Source organism: Sabethes cyaneus, chromosome 1 (genome assembly GCF_943734655.1).
Source record: "Sabethes cyaneus chromosome 1, idSabCyanKW18_F2, whole genome shotgun sequence".
NCBI lineage: Eukaryota > Metazoa > Arthropoda > Insecta > Diptera > Culicidae > Sabethes > Sabethes cyaneus.
This window is the reverse complement of record NC_071353.1, coordinates 161,835,403-161,857,093: the sequence shown is the minus strand read 5'-3', so window position 1 is coordinate 161,857,093 and position 21,691 is coordinate 161,835,403. Positions and strand designations below refer to the sequence as shown.

Genomic DNA, 21,691 nt, shown 5'->3' with positions numbered 1-21,691 from the left:
ATAGAGCCGGGGTGGCTCGTGCTGTTTCAAGCACTCGTCTCCATTCAACTCGGTCTTGGGCCACTCGTCGCCAATTTCCTAGTCGTCTCAGAAGTCGCAAATCGCTTTCGACCTGGTCGAGCCATCGTGCACGTTGGGCCCCCCTGTTCCTGGTGCCGGTGGGGTTGTTGAAGAGGACCGTTTTCGTCGCACTGTCGTCCGGCATCCTTACGACGTGTCCGGCCCACCGTAGCCTGCTAACTTTCGCTAGATGTACGATGGGAGTCTCCCCAAGCAGTGCCTGTAGCTCGTGATTCATACGCCTCCGCCACTCTCCGCTTTCAGTTTGTACTCCGCCAAATATCGTCCGCAGCACTTTCCGCTCAAACACGGCAAGGGCGCGTATGTCCTCCGTAAGCAGCGTCACGGCTTCAAGTCCATAAAGAACTACCGGTCTAATAATGGTTTTGTACATTGTTAGCTTCGTGCGGCGGCGTATGCTTCCTGATCGTAGCGTTTTACGAAGGGCAAAGTAGGCCCGATTTCCCGCTTGGATGCGCCGCTGGATCTCCTTACTAGTGTTGTTGTCCGCGGTCACCAGCGATCCCAAATACACGAACTCTTCTACCACTTCTAGTTCGTCGCCGTCAACGGTTACCGTCCGTGGGAGGCGCGCATTTGTTTCCTTTGAGCCTCTTCCTTTCATGTATTTGGTCTTCGACGCATTTATTTTTAGCCCAATTCTCCTAGACTCCGCTTTCAGTCTGGCGTAGATTGCCTCCGCCGTCGCAAAGTTCCTGGCTATGATATCGAAGTCATCTGCAAAGCCTAGAAGTTGGCTACTCTTGGTAAAAATCGTGCCTCTCGTTTCAATGCCCGCTCGTCGGATCACCCCCTCAAGAGCGATGTTGAACAGCATGCAGGATAGACCGTCACCTTGTCTCAACCCTCGTCGCGTCTCGAAGGGACTCGAGAGTGTCCCAGAGATGCGTACGAAACACATCACTCGATCCAATGTAGCTCTGATCAGTCGCGTCAGTTTGTCCGGAAAACCGTATTCGTGCATTATCTGCCATAGCTTGTCTCGATCGACTGTATCGTATGCTGCTTTGAAATCGATAAAGATGTGATGCGTGGGCACGTTGTACTCCCGACATTTCTGCAAGATCTGTCGGATAGTAAACATTTGGTCCGTAGTTGCGCGAGCCCCCATGAAACCCGCCTGATAATTCCCTACGAAACCTTGTGCTATCGGTGACAGCCGGCGTAACAGGATCTGGGAGAGTACCTTGTAGGCGGCGTTTACCAACGTAATACCACGATAGTTGCAGCAGTCTAGCCGATCACCCTTTTTGTAGATGGGACAAACCACTCCTTCCATCCATTCCTCCGGTAGCTTTTCCTCCTCCCAAATCCTCGAAATAACCCAGTGTAGAGCCTTTGCTAGCGTTTCCCCGCCATGTTTATAAAGCTCTGCCGGTAGGCGGTCCTTCCCAGCGGCTTTATTGGTCTTCAGCAACTTGATTTCTCGTTTGACTTCTTGGAGATCAGGTGCTAGGACATCACTATCTTCCATGGGCGCTCCTAGGTTAATTTCCGTTCCGCCTCCTTCTGCGACTTCGCCATTGAGGTGTTCATCGAAGAACTGCTTCCACCTGTCGACCACCTCGCGCTCGTTTGTAATTAGATTCCCTCCCTCGTCCCTACACATGTCAGGTTTCGGTGTGTAGCCCTTCCGAGTTTGGTTCACCTTCTCATAAAACTTGCGCGTGTCATTAGCTCGGAATAGTTGTTCTAATTCTTCACGATCTCTGTCCTCCTTTTGGCGCTTTTTTCTCCTCAGGATCGTGGTCAACTGGTTCCTAGCTCGTCGGTACTTGGCCAGGTTCTCTCTAGTGGCAATACTTAGATAATTTTTCCAAGCGTTTTTTTTCTCCTCCACCGCTTGTTGGCATTCCCCATCAAACCAATCATTTTGTGTACTCCGAGGCTCAATACCTAGTGCCGCGGTAGCGGCCTCTCCGATGGCCGAGCGTATTCTGCCCCAACCGTCTTCGAGGTTTGAAGCACCTAACTCCTCGGAAGAAGGCAGTGCCTCATTCAGTACTCGCGCGTAGTTCTCGGCAGCTTGTGGGTTATCTAGCTGCCTGATGTTCAGCCGAGGAGGGCGGCTTTGACGTGTCCGGTATACAGTGGACAGCTTTGAGCGCACATGTACTGCTACTAGGTAATGGTCAGAATCAATATCCGCACCCCGACGGGAGCGTACGTTCGTGATGTTAGAGAAGAACCGGCCCTCTATGAGAACGTGGTCAATTTGGTTCATTGTACGTTGGTCAGGTGATCTCCAGGTGGCTTTGTGGATATCCTTGCGCGGGAAAAAGGTACTTCGGATCACCAGGCCTCGGGAAGCTGCGAAGTTTATACATCGTTGGCCGTTATCGTTTGTGTCGGTGTGCAGGCTATGGGGTCCTACCACCGGTCTATACATTTCTTCCCTACCGACCTGGGCGTTCATATCCCCGATGACGATCTTGATGTCCCGTGACGAGCAGCTGTCGTACGTAGCCTCCAGCCTCGCGTAGAACGCTTCTTTCTCATCGTCGGGTCTACCTTCGTGCGGGCAGTGCACGTTAATGATGCTATAATTGAAGAAACGGCCCTTTATCCTCAATACACACATTCTCTCGTTGATCGCCTTCCAATCTATCACGCGATCCTGCATTCCGCCCAGCACTACAAAGCCCGTTCCCAGTTCGTTGGTAGCGCCACCGCTCTGGTAAAACTGGGCCTTTCCGCCACGTATCTTCCATACCTTCTCTCCTTTGCGACAGATTTCCTGCAGAGCTACGATGCCGAGTTTGCGGGGTTCCAGCTGTTCAATCAGCACCCGCTCGCAACCTGCGAAATTTAGCGATCTGCAGTTCCAAGTCCCGAGTCTCCATTCGTCGTCCTTATTTCGTCGCCTAGGTCGATGCCGAATATTCCGCTCCGAATATGCTTGAATGTTGTTAGTTTGTGTTGTTTAGGTGTGTAGCCGTACTGGGGCAACACAACCGAGTCTCGTGATGGGGCTGCCATCTTATAGTGCCGAGACTCACTACCTCCTTCCCGGTTAGTATACGACCTTAGTTTCCACCGGGGTTGGTTACCCGATCTCCGCTAAGGTTGCTCGTATTCCGGCTGGTACCACGAGGAGGTCGGGATCGGAGTTGCTAGATAAGAGGCTAAAGACCACTATGGGGTCTATATTCCGCATTATCTAGCCGTTTACCAACCTAATTCACCATAGAAAATATTTTTGCCTCCAGAAACCTCCACATGCCAAATTTGGTTCTATTTGCTTGATTAGTTTTCGAGTTTTGAGGAAATTTGAATTTCATTTGTATAGGAGCCCCCCCTCCTAAAGTGGGTAGGGGTCCCAATTCACCATAGAAAAAATTTTTGTCTCCGAAAACACCCACGTGCCAAATTTGGTTCCTTTGCTTGATTAGTTCTCGAGTTATGAGGCAATTTGTATTTCGTTTGTATAGGAGCCCCCCTTCCTAAAGTGGGGAGGGGTCCCAATTCATCATAGAAAAAAAATTGTCTCCAAAAACACCCACGTGCCAAATTTCGTTCCATTTGCTTGATTAGTTCTCAAGTTATGAGGAAATTTGTATTTCGTTTGTATAGGAGCCCCCCTTCCTAAAGTGGGGAGGGGTCCCAATTCATCATAGAAAAAAAATTGTCTCCAAAAACACCCACGTGCCAAATTTCGTTCCATTTGCTTGATTAGTTCTCAAGTTATGAGGAAATTTGTATTTCGTTTGTATAGGAGCCCCCCTTCCTAAAGTGGGGAGGGGTCCCAATTCATCATAGAAAAAAAATTGTCTCCAAAAACACCCACGTGCCAAATTTCGTTCCATTTGCTTGATTAGTTCTCAAGTTATGAGGAAATTTGTATTTCGTTTGTATAGGAGCCCCCCTCTTAAAGTGGGGAGGGGTCCTTATTCACCTTGATTCACCTTATCAAGAGGGGAGGGGTCTCAATTTACCATAGAATAAATTCTTGTCACCGAAAACACCCACATGCCAAATTTTGTTCTATTTGCTTGATTAGTTGTCGAGTTATGCAGAAATTTGTGTTTCATTTGTATGGGAGCCCCCCCTCTTAGTGGGGGGAGGGGTTTCTTACCATCACTAAAACCTTTCCTGGCCCCAAAAAACCTCTACATGCATACTTTCATGCCGATTGGTTCAGTAGTTTTCGATTCTATAAGGAACATACGGACAGACAGACAGACAGAAATCCTTCTTTATAGGTATAGATTGCCTGTTAGATGTTTTAGGAAATGATGAGTTCAATGAAACAAAAGCAGCGCCATAAACATGCTTGAGGATGGCCATATGATAGATATATTTTCCGGCGCTTGTTATTTTTGCTGGTATGAGTGAACCCATATTTATTTATTTATTAAAACATGATACATGACGTTTTATATTATCTTTTAAAGTGTCACTAGCGAAAACAAACCGTACAGAATTATTAGTAACCTTTCTTCCTCTTTTTCATATAAAATTTCTAAACTCTAGCATCTTTTGATTGGAAAAGCATCTATTAATGCGCAAAATTTGTTTGAAATTGGTATAAATTTATTTGGGAAAATCAACTCAGTATTTTCAATACTATACACCACTATACCTATATGATTAAATCAAATACTTTTCTTCGCTTTTTGCTTTGCTCGTCCGATTGCGAGTAACAGCAAGTAAAGAAAATGACAATTGAAGTGTTTCTCACTCTTTATTTCTATGCAAATTTTAAAATTGCAATCGCATACATACATACGTACATACATACGTACATACATCCTTACATACATACATACATACACGCATGCATACATACATACACATACATACACATACATCACATACATTGAATACAATCGACCCTTGATTAATTTATTTCGATTTTATTCGTTTTAACGGTTTAATATACGACACTGAAGAGTTATAGTTTGAATAACTTTTAAATCAATCGTCCGATTTTCAGTAACTTGGTTTCGTTTTATAAATCTCAACAGTAACTTTCAAATGATAATAAATTGTAGAATGTTTTCTATTGAATTAATGCTTATATGCAACATATAGCAGTTTTAAATACATGTTTTCCACATTTCTTTATGTAACTTTCAAACCACAAGCCCATTCATCATGAAATACTGAAGTTAAGGTTTTGAAAGACTCACCTTTCATATGCAATCAATTTTGTTCAAATCGGTTAGGGGCCTATGAGATAATAAAGTCCCATATTTTTCGTATTTTCAGACATAACTTTTGAACTAAAAGTCCGATCAGTATGAAATTAAATAGCGAACAATGGGACACCTAGACCTTTCATTTGACACCAGGGTCATTAAAATTGGTCCAGCCATCTCCGAGAAATGTTGGCTCAATCAAAAGCGTTCCACATACACACACACACACACACACACACACACACACACACACACACACACACACACACACACACACACAGAAAATGCTCAGTTTTCGAAACTGAGTCGAATGGTATATGACATTCGTCCCGCTAGGCTTTCTTTCGATTTTCGGTTTTTCGAGTGATTCCTATACCATTACACTACTTCTCCAGTAAACTTGTTATGAGCAAAATGTCATAATTATTCTATGCATTAATACTTTAAATTGTTGAGAAAATAGATCAGCATTAACCGACATCACAAAAACGAAGCAAGCAGCATATGAGGTATACCACAATTGATCCCAACTAGAATTTTCTCGTTTCTTCAAATGGGAAACTGGTATCTGTATGCAGTAAAATCATTTCCGGAACTAGGTAGGGGGGGGGGGGCTAGCAGAGATCAAGCCCCCTCTTGAAAATTCGAATCTATTTTTTTTAAACTTAAAGAAACTAGCTTCTAGTATAGTTATAGAAGCTAGAGAGAGGTAATAAAAGCTTAAGAGTAATTTTCATTTGCATCACTTTTATAAGACTCCGTCCATTAATGTGCATTTCAATTGAATATATAGACAAATTTCAAAAGTATCCGTCTGTTGGTAATCGAGTAATTTGGGGTCAAAATTAGGATATTTTTTATATCAAAAGTTCTACAGTTCCTAAACAAGCAAACATAGAGGTATACTATATTCAGTAATGTTGTTTATTTTACCTGTTTGTACAATGTTGTAAAACAGAAAAAAAACATACAACAATTATACTGCCTGCCTGCCTACTGCTAACAACTTGTAAAATGTTGTAAAACAGAAAAAAAAAACGTACAACAACTATTCTGCCGCTGGAAGTATATCTGTCCCATGTTACAAAACACGAAAATGAGAAAATTGCACTCAAAGTTGAAAAACGGATTTTTCTAAAATTATTTAGTTTAGATGTTATTATTTGTCGCTCTTTGAGATAATATTAAAAAATTTCATTCAATTTTGTATACAACTTGAAAACCATTTTATATGAAAAGATATATGCAGCGAGACAAATATGCGTCCATTTTTCTAGTGGGACAAATTGTCTTCAAATTTTTTCGAGGTTTTCTAATATAAACACCATGCTTTCAATTCATATTATAAAAATACATAACGTTTGACAACAAAATGTCGAAAATGACATAATGTAACATGGGACAGTTATGCTTCCACCGGCAGTATAACAACAGCTAAAATAGAAAAACTGACGTATACTTTTTCTTAGATTGGTAAAAGCTTCAGAAATTTGGTTGATTTACATAGGGTTTATTTATAATCCCCGTCGTAGTAAGTAAAGCCATTCTAATTTTCATCATTTGCTATATGGATCTAATGAATACTCCAAAAGTTCTTGTGCTGATTTGACTAAAACACACTTACCTTCCGATCCGTGATCTTTGAAATCACTGAAAAACGATTATTTAAGCATATTAGGCCATTACAAATATTTTAAAAGGTTTTTGTCCCTCCGGTGTTGGGTCACTAAAGGGAGGGGGGAGGGCAAAAAAACAAAGAATTTTTTAATCGAGCAAAAAAATATGACTTAGGCATTTTTATTTTAAGTTTAAACGTGAAAACCATTTCTATTCTTGCTTTTAATATATACGTTGTCAATTTCCATGCAAAAGTCTACGAAAAAAATTTTTTTGACCGATTTTGAATTTGAATTTCCATTTCTATTTCATGATAGAAGCGTTAACTCCACTCGTACACTCATTTTTCAAGTTTTTCGGGCTGTAGAGCCCACAGACAATTGATTTTATAAAAAAATTAACTCATCCTGCAAATTATTTTTTTGCCCCCTGATTTCCAATTTCCATGGGGGGGGGGGGTGACAAAAACTTTTAAAATGATTTGCAATGGCCTTATTGAAATTACACAACTGACTTTACTTCTTAAATTCGTTGTACCGTTTTAAAATCCGTCCATTAAAATTTTTCATCGTCCGAACTAAAAATCACAACAATGTTTACGAAGCTAACGCGCATGTATTTGTGCAGGCCTGCATGACAAATGTCATTCTGCAAAATTTCTGCAGGTCAGGCAAGTTTTCCTGGCTGTAGAATAACGATAATGCCTTGCGTGAGTTATTTTCATTTATGAATGACGGAAATTAAAACGGTTAGTCGACATTTTCTTCGTCGCACGAAAAAACATAAGATACAGTAATGACCCGATTTTGTCACCCCCATGATGAATTTAGGGGTGACAAAAACGGGGCAGTGACAAAATCGGGTACTTTTTCAATTTTTATTTTTTTGCAGATAACTTAGAACGAACTACATATACTTCATTTTGATCACTTTTAGGACATGTCGCACTTCCTTCTACCTCTCTGTGGACATTTGTCACCTGTTCACAGCAGCCCCACAGGTATGAAAACACGCGTTTTTTAATTTCGCCGAAATGGTTGATTATACTGGTTAACTATGTTCACAGAAATTTCATAGCGTAAAAAGCTCTTTCTTATGGTGTGAAAGATTCTTTGATTAACCCCCCTAAAAGTAAGATAGAAAATTTATTTTTCAAGCAGTAAGAGATAGAGCAAAACAATGTTCTACAACATTTTTGAGAAGATTATTATAAAGAACTTTGCCAAAGAAAGTGACCTTCTAGCTATTATAGTTGTGGAGATAAGAAACAACTTTTGTGAAAACTCCACGATAATCAACACAGTTCTTTTCACAGTGTTTTAACACATTTGGCAAGTTTCAAAATGATTTTCAAACCAAGTTTTTGATAAATCAAAAGCGTGACAAAATCGGGTCAAAAACGTGACAAAATCGGGGGTGACGAAATCGGGGAGTGATAAAATCGGGGAGTGACAAAATCGGGTTACCACTGTATTTGGTTGGTAGGACTTCTTTAATGTTAAAAAGCATTTCAATAGATCTCAGCTTACTTTGATTGATCGCGTATGATAGACAACAAACTAAAATATTAGGTTTTGATTAAGGCCATTACAAATATTTTATAAAGTTTTTGTCCTTCCGGTGTTCGGCCACTGAAAGGGGGGTGAAAAAAAAACAAAGTGAATTTTTTAATCGAGCAAAAAAAACATGGATTTTAAGAATTTTTATTTAAGTTTTAAACGTGAAAACCGAATCTATTCTTGCTTATAGTATATACGTTGTTATTTTCTATGCAAAAATATACGAAAAAAGACAAAAACGAAGGAAATTTTTTTTGGACGATTTTCGGAAATTCCATTGTTCGAATTTCCATTTCTGTTTCGTGCTAGAAGCGTTAATTCAACTCATTTTTCGAGTTTTTCAGACTAGAGCCCACAGACAATTGATTTTATAAAAAGAAATTTGACTCATATCCTACAAATTTTTTTTTGCCCTCCGATTTTTCAAGCCGATTTCCAAGGGGGGGGGGGGGGGGGTGACAAAAACTTTAAATAGGATTTGCAATGGCCTAATTTGTGTTGACTAAGACGGGAATATGCAATTACGACGAAGCAGCAACATACCCTAATTGGTTTTTAATGACAGCGAATACATTTCTAAAAACCTCAAAACTGCTTGGGCTTTTAGACGAAAAGTCAATAACTGCTCATTAGAAAGTTAGAGAAAAGAAGAAATAGAGAGAAATAAATAACAGAAAAGGTAAATAAAGAAGAAAAACGAGATAAAGAACGAAAATGAGAAAGGAAAAATAATAGTAAAGTAAAGAAAACGAGACCAAAATTTAACGAAAGAGAAAAATAGCTAAAAAAGAAAAATAAAGATAGAACAAGAGAAATAAAAAAAGAAGTAAAGAGATAAAGAAAGAAAAATAGAAAAAAGACTAAGGTTGTAAAAGAGAAAGAAAGTAATAGACAGAAATAATGAACAAGCGAAAAATAAAGAAAGAAAAACGGACAATTAAAGAAACAGAGAAAGCGAGAGAAGAGTTACGCAGAAAGACTATAGTAATTTCGATTGCATCAGCAGACCTAGTGTTATGAAAACAAAATAGGTTATCACAAAAATTGTATTCATTCGCGCAAGTCTTAATTGCCTTCTGAGAGCTTACTAATCCCATTGTGCATACTACATGCCACTAATGATGTTCGTTGCAGTTTGTTATAATTTTTGCGGATTTTGGGCAAAAAATTGTTAGAAATTACTTTCGATTTATGTAGGTACGACTGTTTTTCAAGTTTGATAGTTGAATAAACATATAGCAGACTGCCATTGTGCGTAGCCTTTTAACCCTATGCTCTTCTGGCATACAAAATAAGTAATTGTTGTGAGGTACAAACATATGTGCTTTTCTGTTGTTAGCAGTAGCATACTCATAGTAGCATAGCGATAGAAAATTAATTTCATTAGTGAAATGAATTTGAAATAATTTCAGCATTTTAGCAATTCAGTTTTAAGATCACAACTGTACAGCCCAATACTTTTCTTTACTCTGATATGATATTGCCTCCAGTAAGTGCACAATGATATTAGAATTGGGAATTATTATGTAAATCCCATGTCAAATATAATTCCTTAGTAAATTACGCTGAATATGGTTTTACGAAACTTCACTTAACTTTCCAACTGTTTCAGACCAATTTTGTAATAAAATTCATTTGCCCATAATAACTCGTGAAGCAGCTCAAAGGGGCACCGTTGTGCAACTGATATGAGCTCAATTCGTTTGCACTTTCAGCTGTAGCGTAATAATGCAGACGTCATATTATTAGATAAAAGAAAGGAAAATATATTTGTTTTTAATTTAGCAAATTTATATTTTGAACATTTAACGTCAAAATATAAAAAAATTGGATATTTTCAAACAAGATTGCTGTCGTAACTTCGATGTAACAAACTACAGAGCAAATTTACATGACAACTTTCACGAAATGTTTGGGTTCTTAATCAGTTTTCGATAGTTTTCGATTTCTTAATAAGGGACTGTCAAACTCTGTCAAACTTGGTCTGTAGACCAAGATAAGATAGTGATGTTGAGAAGGTGTTTTTAATCTGAGAGAGAGGAGCCATCTGGCCCAACATAGCTCTAGCCATCCCAAGCCCCTACCTAGCGCCTCCACGTGGCCATACCTGGAAATACTTCAATTTGTATAATTGAGTAGCCAAGCTAGGAGGTGCGGGGTCGTGCGGTTTTCAGTTCCTAACCTTACAAATGTAGTTTTAGGCAACCATTAAACCACACGACTTTAATTTCAAGTATTATATGATTTATACTAATTTTTTGGTAAACTAATCTATTTTCAGAGAGCGAAATAAGGCGCTATATCCTTGGCCAATTGCAGCCTGGCTTCTGGTCTAAATGCCATTAGTTCATCCCTGAGGGTCCGGAGTATCACTTAACCCTTATTAGCAAAGATACTCCCAACGACTGTAAATAAATCATTATCTATGTATATGGAAAGCGTTTGGTACGGGAGGTCCACGCTTTCTTCCTTCCCTTGATTTCAAGGAGTTTGATGGAATTAGGTATTTTTTCTAGTTCCATTTGATTCCTTGGAATTCTCTCTGCGGTACATGCTGCGCAGTTGGCCTGGCCGTTGACAAGAAAAATGATTGATTCAAGTGATCGTCATTTTCCAGGATGCCTTCCAGAATTGGCTGCGTTAGTGTGAGATTAGATTAGATTAGATTAATCAGTTTTCGATAGTTTATTTATACCGGATGCTTTAAACATTAAAGCTTAATAAATTTTAGGTAAAATTCTTAATAATCAAAGTATTTTAAAAAGTAATGTCAGAAAAGTGTGTTCTGGATACTCAACGTTGTTTTACTGCCTTCATTCATGCTTTCCCAAGCACGGACGATGAAATCCCGTACCAAATATGAAATGATGTTCTCATCTATTCTACATCGTTATTTTACCGTTTCGAAAACCATTAAGTGAAGTATAATGGCTGATACTGTAGCTCCTGTTGCTGCTCCGGCTGCGGCCTCTCCGGCTAAGACACCAAAGAAGGCCAAAGCCTCCAAGGGAGACGCCAAGAAACCAAAGAAGCCATCGACTCACCCTCCAGTGAACGACATGGTTTTGGCCGCTATCAAGACCCTGAAGGAACGTAACGGATCGTCGCTGCAGGCCATCAAGAAGTACATCGCCGCCAACTACAAGTGCGACGTTGCTAAGTTGGCTCCGTTCCTCAAGAAGGCCCTGAAATCGGGCGTCGAAAAGGGAAAGCTTGTCCAGACCAAGGGAACTGGCGCTTCCGGCTCGTTCAAGATTAAGGCCGACGCCAAGAAACCAGCAGGCGAGAAGAAGGCCAAGAAGCCAAAGAAGGAGACCAAGGCTAAGAAGCCAGCTGGCGAGAAAAAGGTTGCCAAGAAACCAAAGGCCGCCGCTGCCAAGAAAACTGGCGAAAAGAAAGCTAAGGCGGCTCCTGCCAAAGCTGCCAAGAAGGCTGCTGGAGTGAAGAAGGCCGCTGCCCCCAAGCAGAAAGCCACCAAACCATCGAAGGCCGCCGCCAAGAAACCGAAGACCCCGAAGCCAAAGAAGGCTGCTCCGGCTAAGAAGGCGGCTCCGAAAAAAGCTGCTGCCAAGAAGTAAATTATAGTTAAAGCATTACCATTAAGCAAGCATGGTACTAGAACAAACAGTCCTTATTAGGACTACCACAAACGTATATGAAGAGAGAATTAATATTTTTCTTGCTGCTATTTGCAAATAACTCGCATTATTCTTGGAAATTTTTGTTATAAAAAGTACTTTCAATGGCTATTTTCTATAGTATGAAAGAGTAAGTCTCTGAAATAGAGAATCTAATTTAATCTGATGCAAAGTACAACAGACTGGAAAGGTTTACCAATATGATTTGTACGATGCAGATGAAAATATTAAAATGCATTTTGCGTGCATGTTATCTTAAATTAAAGTCAAATTAAGCAATCTTGGTTTTACTGACTGCATTAAAATTCGGAATGTTGCTGGATATTTAGCTGCAAATTAACTCAATGAGAAATCGTATAAACAATAGATATATTGTGCCAATATAACAAATTAATTATTTGTTATCGTTTTTAAGTTTTGCTTATGTGTTCATAATATTATGCTTCTTCAGGATGTTTCGACCAATAAATGCCAGCCACTCATACCAGAGCTAACAGTTCGAAGAGCTAAAATCACGTTTGTCATTCAAACCGGCGTGAATATTAAATATAACAGTCCTAGATCACAATATCTGGATTGGTATTGATTGTGAGCCTTTTGGTTGATTTGGACACTGTACTCGCATAATAGTCCCATTCGTATAAGAAAATCAATACTAATTAGTTTAAGAAAGAGACCACTTTGTTAACCCTCTAACGGGCAGCATCGTGAAAACGATGCAATCAAGCTGATAACTATATTATCATGAAAGTACACTCAAAAGAACCTCAAGTTCGGATTTCCTGCAAAAATAATTATCTGAAGGTGCGCTAGGTTACAAAAAGTCCAATTTCTCGTTTTCGTTTTTCATGTCTAACGCTCTACCCAGATATTTTTTCAATTAAAATACATTACAAAATTGAAATAAAGCATGAGACTTACGCATAGAAAAATTTTAAGGTCAATAATTTTGTTTTAGATATCCTTTTTTTCCAAAAGTAAAAAAGAGAATATTCGCTCATTATTTTCGAAATTTTTGTTTTTGAAAGATGATAACTTTTAAATGCATAGTCAGAATGTTGTGAATTTAATATCAAAATGTCAAGAAATCTATTCTGAACACATTTTACCTATTGTCAATTCAAAACGAATTTCGTATGCCACTCTGGAGTACCAAAAGCGGAAGCTACAGACGGCGTTACCCGTTAGAGGTGCAAAGCAAAGCAATGTTAGAAAAGCAATGTGAAGAACTGCAATAAATGTTAATATGTAAAAGTAAAGAATATGTCCTAAACGGAAGTAGAGAATTTTCTAATAATTCTTCGTTAATAATATTGTGGCCCTTATAAGGGCCGTTTGTTGCAAATGGGTCAAATAATCGTTTAGCCTCCGAATCCGTACAATGTGCGTCCCTGACGCTTAAGAGCATAGACAACGTCCATGGCGGTGACGGTCTTTCGCTTGGCGTGTTCGGTATAAGTCACAGCGTCACGGATGACGTTTTCCAGGAATACCTTCAGCACGCCTCGGGTTTCCTCGTAGATCAGTCCGGAAATACGCTTGACACCACCACGGCGAGCCAGACGACGGATAGCGGGCTTGGTAATACCCTGGATGTTATCACGGAGAACCTTGCGATGACGCTTGGCGCCTCCTTTTCCGAGTCCTTTTCCTCCTTTACCGCGACCAGTCATTTTCCTTAGTTAGGTATATTCGATTCAAACTACCGAACGAAATTAATGCTGAATTCGAACAAGAGGGCTTCTTTTATACCTACGAGGGTAGAAAATTTTCTACTTCCCTCTTTCTGATTGGTTGAACAGTGGACGAGTGTGCAGTATAAAAGAGGTCAAAATGTGTTTACCGACCATTATCCGTTTGATCCCGAAATCGCTCACTTCGTTCTGAAACCGAAATCAGCATGGCTCGTACAAAGCAGACTGCTCGTAAATCCACCGGAGGAAAGGCTCCTCGCAAGCAGTTGGCCACAAAGGCGGCTCGCAAAAGCGCCCCGGCAACTGGAGGAGTGAAGAAGCCTCACCGTTATCGCCCAGGAACAGTGGCTCTCCGTGAAATCCGTCGTTACCAGAAGTCCACCGAGCTTCTGATCCGCAAGCTTCCGTTCCAACGTTTGGTTCGTGAAATTGCCCAGGACTTCAAGACCGATCTTCGTTTCCAGAGCTCGGCTGTCATGGCTCTCCAGGAGGCCAGTGAAGCCTATCTAGTCGGTCTGTTCGAAGACACCAATCTGTGTGCCATTCATGCCAAGCGCGTCACAATCATGCCAAAGGACATCCAACTGGCTCGCCGTATCCGTGGCGAACGTGCTTAAGGCAATCGGCTTTCGTTTGATCTCATATTGCAACAAACGGCCCTTATCAGGGCCACACATGTGTTTCATGAAGAGTTAAATTAGTTTTCTTTTTTACTAAAACAAAACATGGCAGTTTGTTTATTTATCAACACCTATCACAACTTTCAAGTTAAAATTCACTCAACGATGAAATAATGTGGCATTAAAATCAACTGAGTAAGATCGATACATTTCTGAATTAGCTTCCCTCAGTGTTAGTGAAGTGAGTTTTAATTTCTCTGGAGTTGACGATAATTTTTGTCGTTACATTTATATTTTTACCTTTGTTATACTATAACAAAGGTTTAAAAATTGGTCGAAAAATACGAAATTGATCCGAGGCCCAGAGGGCCAAGTCACATATACCAATCGATAGGGTTCGACGATTTGAGCAATGTCTGTGTGTGTGTGTGTGTGTGTGTATGTATGTAATGATTTTTTCTATCGCCTGTTTCTCAGAGATGGCTGAACCGAATCGTTCGCTATTACTTTTGTTTGAAAGGTATTATTGTCTAGTAGATCACTATTGAGTTGTTTCGTGATACGACGTTTCGTTTAAAAGTTATAAGCAAAAATGTGAAAAATACGTGACATGGGTTTCTCCGGAACTACATGACCGATTTCAACGATCTTAGTATCAAATGAAAGCCCTTATTAAAGCTAAATTGTTCAGGAATTTGTTATTGAAAACAAACAAGTAGTTTAAAAGTTAGCCTTAAAAAACCTGTTTTGACAAGGTAATAATTATCGCCTGTTTCTTAGAGATGGCCAAACCGATTTATGCGCTATTAGTCTCATTTGAAAGATAATATATCCTAATTGATCACTATCGAATGTTTTTTTGATTGGACGTTTAATTTGAAAGTTATGAGCAACCGTGTACACCACACCAAAATAAACAATAATTTATAATGATTTCAACCAAGAAAATTTACCTAATTTCAATTATTTTAATATCAATCGAGAGGTTTTGACACTACGAATATATATGCAAAATTTCATAAGAATTGGTTTTACCGGTCAAAAGATATTAACCCTCGAACACTCGCGCCAACTTTTGTAACACAATTACTCGCGCGCAAAATAGTCCTAAACCAAAGAAAACGTGTGCAAGGGAGTTTTGACTGGGAAAACTTGGTTTTAAGTTTATCAAACCTTTGGAAGAGTTTCTTGAAATTGAAAGCTCTATCGTCTGGTAGAATTTAAATTTTGATTAATCCCCCTAAAAGTGAAATAAAAAATTTATTTTTCTTCAGTGTCAATATATTGATGTGTTCTGCAAAGTTATAGAGCATATTATTACAAGAAATTTTGCTGAAGACAGTAACCTTCTATCTCTGCAGCAAAGATAGAAAATAGCAAAGATAGAATATGAATTTGTAAAATCAGTTTTTCTATTTTTGTTCTTTTTGTAATTGTTGTGTAACTTTTTTATGTACTACAAAATTGTACAAATAATAAAAATACACAACTTTGCTGAAAATAGTGTACCTGTATGTTTGCTTGTTTAGGAACTGTAGAACTTTGAGTATAAAGAATACCCTAATTTTGACTCCGAATTACTCGACTACCAGCAGACGGATGCATTTTAAACTTTATAACAAAATTGAGTTGGAAAACCTACACGTGTTGTATCAAATACAATTGCGTGAGTAACCGAAGGTTAATAAAAATTGATGAAAATTATTCAAGAAAACTCTATTGATGTGATTCAAATAGAATAGCATTACAGGAAACTATGCATAGTTCAAAAACCTATAAACTAGACCTTTACTAGACAATGTATATGTTAAAGAATAAGATTTCCTCTTACAACTTACTTTTATTTGCACTTACTCAGATTAATAACAGCTTACTTATCCTTACTCAGCAATTTCATGAATAAAGGATCTATCAAAATTTAAGTGTTCCTATTTGGTTCAAATTTTGTAAACTTATTCAATTTTCAAAAATTTTATGTAAACCAACGCACTACGTAACGATAACCAATAGATGAATTATGTTCCGAGGCCGTGTCGATTTCTATCTCAAATAGCAAGCAACACCGTATAACAAAGGTTCCTTTCACCACAAGGTGGATTAAATCGGGTTTTATATCAAGTATTGGCCTACAACCTTAGTAATTCTACCTGGAATTTGAAATGTTCGTTGTAGTAATTCACCTTTCATTGATTTCGGCGGTAAGGGGCAATAATAAATTCGCTTTATTCGAACTATACTACAAAGTTTAAAAAATATATTTCTGAACGTCTCAGTAGATCCTCAAATTTATAAAATACAATTCAATTCTACACCATTAGAAAATTATTTCCATGGATTCGCGTGTTTTGATTGATGTTCACAATCTTTCTTTTCATTTTCGTGAAGTTAAATGGTTAAAGTTATTAATTATAAAGAATATAAAAATCGCAAGAGGTTTTTCGTAAACGATACGTCACGTAAACGATTTTGTCACGATAAATGCACATTGCTTTTAAAATAAAACTTGTCGGCTGTGTAAAATTAATAATTGTTCACGTTGGTGAATGGAAAATGTTGAACTAATCCCAATTTCGGCCCGAAAGCTGCCGAAATATACTTATTAGTTCTTGAGAGCAACTAAACCTCAAACTAACGTTTATGAAGTAGTAATTGGAGTACAATCTAGTACCATTTTTTGGAATATTCTGCATGATGTGGAAACCTAATTTGTACAAAACAATTTTGCGAAGCGAATTTTAACATTCAAAAAATTAAATATTAGATTAAGTACCTAGTTAATATAATGCTACCCAGTGTAAAGAAAACAATTTCAAACTCCTCATGTAAGAATTTGTTCGTCCTTATAAGGACGGTTTTTTGTGTTCATCGTGCGGAAATTATTTAGGCCTTTTTCTCGGTCTTCTTGGGCAGAAGGACGGCTTGGATGTTTGGCAGGACACCTCCCTGAGCAATGGTGACACCAGACAAGAGTTTGTTCAACTCTTCGTCATTGCGGATGGCCAATTGCAAATGACGCGGGATGATTCTGGTCTTCTTATTGTCACGGGCGGCATTTCCTGCCAATTCTAGAACTTCAGCTGCCAAGTATTCCATCACGGCAGCCAGATAGACGGGAGCTCCAGCACCAACGCGCTCGGCATAGTTTCCCTTCCTGAGCAGACGGTGAATACGGCCTACCGGGAATTGGAGACCAGCACGAGTCGAACGGGACTTTGCCTTTCCCTTAACTTTTCCTCCTTTGCCGCGTCCAGACATGTTGTAAGAGAGTTGTAGTTTACGTTGTTACGTTCAAACGAAATAGCGTTAAACTGATACCACATGCCAGGATCACCCCTTATTATATACTCAGGCAGATGGCAATTACCGACCAGGGGGTTGAACCTCGTAGGTAACGGAATGGCAAAAGTTGAAAAAAGGGAGGAACTTCGGAACCGGTCCTTTTTCTGTATATAAGTGGCACTACCGATGGCAAATGCTATCAGTTTTTGTTAGGAAAGCTAAGCAAAACATCTGTCGAAATGGCACCGAAAACCAGTGGAAAGGCCGCTAAGAAGTCTGGCAAGGCCCAGAAGAATATCGCGAAGGGAGACAAGAAAAAGAAGAAGCCACGCCGCAAGGAGAGCTACGCCATCTACATCTACAAGGTCCTGAAGCAGGTCCACCCGGATACTGGTATCTCCTCGAAGGCCATGAGCATCATGAACAGCTTCGTCAATGACATCTTCGAGCGCATCGCCGCTGAGGCTTCCCGTCTGGCTCACTACAACAAGCGTTCCACGATCACTTCTCGTGAGGTTCAGACTTCCGTGCGTTTGTTGTTGCCAGGAGAATTGGCCAAGCACGCCGTCTCTGAGGGTACTAAGGCTGTCACCAAGTACACGAGCTCCAAGTAAATTTAAAGTGACGCTTTCAATCATCCGCAAATCGGCCCTTCTAAGGGCCAACAATCGATCATTGAAGAAGTATTTGAACTTTCTCACAACCACCATTAGAACACAATTATCAGGTTGCGGGCCCATATTCCGCCGGTTTTATCTTGAAAATGTGTTAGAAACGAAATATATCAATGTTGTATGTAGGTTCATATACTGTAGGATTGCGAATTTGGCAACAAACGCGTGTCGCCTATGTTGCCAAAATCGAAACCCTGTTTTGATATGAAAAAATTTAATGTAAGTGCGTTAGAAATTGACTAAATGTTATTAATTAACGATTGCATCCTTTTCATGTTTACGAAATCCGCCAAGAGCTATCCGAGCGGCGCAAGTAAATTTTTGGCGACCTGCGGTAAGACGTAGTCCTACGGCAATAAAAATATTGTCCGAAACATTCTATAACTTTTTTTCATGAACACACTTAGGGCGATATATCTTTGTCATTTAAAATATGTATGCGGAAACTGACTGATAATTAAGCATAGGGGATGATGTCCATACAGGAAATAAAGCATAGGGGAACTGTGGTAAAATGAACAGGTAGCCAAATTCCCAGTAAACCGATCAAAATATGTTCCAGATCAATAAGTATCTCCTCTTAGAAGTATTTCAAGCTGTTTGAGACAATATGGGGTGATCCTAAGCTTTCCAATGTGAAAAACATGTTTGCTTATCACTATCCTGCGGATCCGTCGAAAATTCCAAATATTTTCAACTGTATTTTCAAGCCTTTGAAAACAATTGGTACGCGTTGCAGGGCGCTATATCTCTGCATATTAGTATTGATAGGAGGAAATGCTTATCAACTTAGGGACTATATTGGCACACTTCTGCCTTGTTTCGACTACTGGTCGGATTATGGGTTTTTCTTCATTATTAGAAAACCATACTAAGTCGTTGGCTGTTCGAATTGAATTGAATTTTATTTTTCATATTGCTAAGTACAGAGGCCTCACACTTGACAACTTGGGTGGCCTATGTGACACTTTTGCTAACCTCAGCGCGTCATCATTTGCGGGTCCGAGAACGGGCGACTGTTTATGTTATGAATTAAACGACCGTCAGCAATCACACCGTTCAATGACCGGCGCTGGCTCAACATGTGTACGTAGGGTGCATCCACCACATGCCCTATCTTATTAAAATTAAAAATTAATCTATAGTGTAATTTTTAATGGTTGATTCAATTTTATATGAAAATGAAAATGTTGATTTATTTGGTTGTTAAAGTTTTTATTCTTTATACTATGTAACTGACATCCACCACATGTCCTATTTTAAGTATTTCCTTATCCTATCCTTGTGTATGATATCCTCTTTATTTTTAATTTTGATTTTAACATTTTCTCGCATGTCTGCTATGACCTCAAAAGGGCCATTAAATTTGGTTTCTAGTTTTTTACCTGTCTCATTTCTCACCAGTACTAAATCACCTGGTTCTAGTTCTAACTCTTTTGCATTCCTATCATAAATTTTCTTCCTATCTTCTTTTGTCTTTAATAGATTTTCTCTTGCCTCTCGGTGAGCTACTTGTAGTTTTATTTGCAATCTTTTGCAATAGTCTTCTATATTATAAATGCTTGTTTGTTCTAGCTCTGTTAAATTCGAAGGCATATTCGCTAGTCTCCCATATAGAAGCTGAAAAGGCGTAAATCCAGTTGATGAATGTACTGAATTATTGTACGCAAATTCGTAAAATGGTAGCCATTTCGGCCATTCGAATAATTTCCCCTCGCATTGTATGCGTAGATAATTTCCTAATACTTTGTGTGAATTCTCTAGTGCGCCTATTGATTGATGATGATACGCAGTAGAGTTCAATTTTTCTATTTTCAACATTGCTGCCAGATTTACAAAAAGTTCTGACATAAATTCTGTACCTCTATCTGAGGCTATTACCTTTGGTACTCCGTATTTCAAAATTACGTTCTTGATAAATGCCTTCGCTACTGTTTCAGTATTTTTGTTAGATATTGGTGTGGCAGTTATGAACTTTGAGAGTTCACACTGCGTCGTCAGGATATATTCGTAACCATCTGATTTTAATAGTGGTCCAACTAGATCCATATAAATTTTTTCGAACGCGACACTTGCTGTAGTAGTCACCTTCATTGGAATTTTCGTACTTTTCGCTTTGTTCAATTGACAAGTCTTGCATTTTGATACAAATTCTGTCACATCTTTATTCATACTACTCCAATAGTATTTAAGTCGTATGTTTTTTAATGTTCGCTTAATTCCACCATGTCCTGCTGTTGGCAAAACATGATAGTCGTTGATAATTAATAGTTTCTGACTACTGTCCACAATTTCTTTAACTTTTTCCCCTATTATAATGATTTTTGGCATGCCTTTTATTTTCAAATTTTTTACATTCTTTACTACATTTTCTGCGCATTTTGTTCTTCTTATTATGAGGTATACCTTCTTGTTAATATTTTCCTTGCAGTATTCCGCTACTTTTTTCATTATTCCCCGTAGGTGAATTAATGTATCCGTATGCGGCACTGTAATTTTTTCTGGGGTTAGTATTATTTCCTTCACTGTTGGATTAATATCCAGTATTATGTAGTCATTTGTGGGTGTTTCAGGCTGATCAGTTCCTGAACCCTTAACTTCAGATTTTTTAATAATTTCGGCGCTCTTGGACCTAGTCGTCACCAGTGTCGCAAGATGCTTTAAATCGGAACTCGACAAACGCGATAACGCGTCCGCTACCGCATTGTCTGCTCCTTTAGTGTAAATTACTTCGAAATCGTACTCCTCCAGAGCCAACCTGAACTTTGTCAATCGACTTGAAGGGTCGTTTAATGAAAACAAGTAAACCAACGGCCTATGGTCGGTAAACACGACAAACTTTCTGCCATACAAGTACGGTCTAAAGTGTCGCACGCCCCAAACCACGGCCAACAGTTCTTTCTCTATTGTGGGATAATTTCGCTCTGCATTGTTAAGAGCCCTGCTGGCGTACGCGACGGGCCTACCGTTCCCATTTGACAACACGGCCCCTATCGCGTATCCAGACGCGTCTGTGTGTAAAGTAAACTTATTATTTTCGTTGAAATTCGGGTAGTCCAGCACAGGTGGATCTATAAATATTTTCTTTAATGTCTCAAAAGCTGTATCGCTTTCTTTATTCCAATTAAATGTTACACCTTTTCTGGTTAAATAATTCAAAGGCGCGCATAAACTTGCAAAATTTTTTATATGCTTTCTATAGTAATTAGCAAAAGCTACGAATCTCTTTACCTCATCGGCATTTTTCGGAACGGGCCAGTTTTTTACTGCCATTATCTTTGAAGGGTCTGGTTTTATTCCCTCGGCGGAAATTAAATGCCCTAAATAAAGCAATTCTGTCTTGAAAAAGTTGCATTTCTGCGGATTCAATTTTAAATTCACCTTACGC

At 39.1% G+C, this 21,691-nt stretch overlaps 4 protein-coding genes across 4 annotated transcripts; 2 read left to right on the top strand and 2 right to left on the bottom strand.

Moving 5' to 3' along the window:
- Positions 1–11,325: 11,325 nt before the first annotated feature.
- Positions 11,326–11,976, top strand: LOC128736047 (histone H1-like). The gene has a single exon (XM_053830533.1). The coding sequence runs from the start codon at positions 11,326–11,328 to the stop codon at positions 11,974–11,976; it is 651 nt and encodes a 216-aa protein (XP_053686508.1).
- A 1,421-nt stretch (positions 11,977–13,397) lies between these two features.
- On the bottom strand, positions 13,398–13,712 carry LOC128736085 (histone H4). The gene has a single exon (XM_053830571.1). It carries the CDS (start codon positions 13,707–13,709, stop codon positions 13,398–13,400), a length of 312 nt encoding a protein of 103 aa, XP_053686546.1. The 5' UTR covers positions 13,710–13,712.
- A 3,518-nt stretch (positions 13,713–17,230) lies between these two features.
- LOC128732977 (histone H2A-like) lies at positions 17,231–17,617 on the bottom strand. The gene has a single exon (XM_053826484.1). It carries the CDS (start codon positions 17,603–17,605, stop codon positions 17,231–17,233), a length of 375 nt encoding a protein of 124 aa, XP_053682459.1. The 5' UTR covers positions 17,606–17,617.
- A 248-nt stretch (positions 17,618–17,865) lies between these two features.
- LOC128735760 (histone H2B) lies at positions 17,866–18,243 on the top strand. The gene has a single exon (XM_053830251.1). The coding sequence runs from the start codon at positions 17,869–17,871 to the stop codon at positions 18,241–18,243; it is 375 nt and encodes a 124-aa protein (XP_053686226.1). The 5' UTR covers positions 17,866–17,868.
- Positions 18,244–21,691: the final 3,448 nt, after the last annotated feature.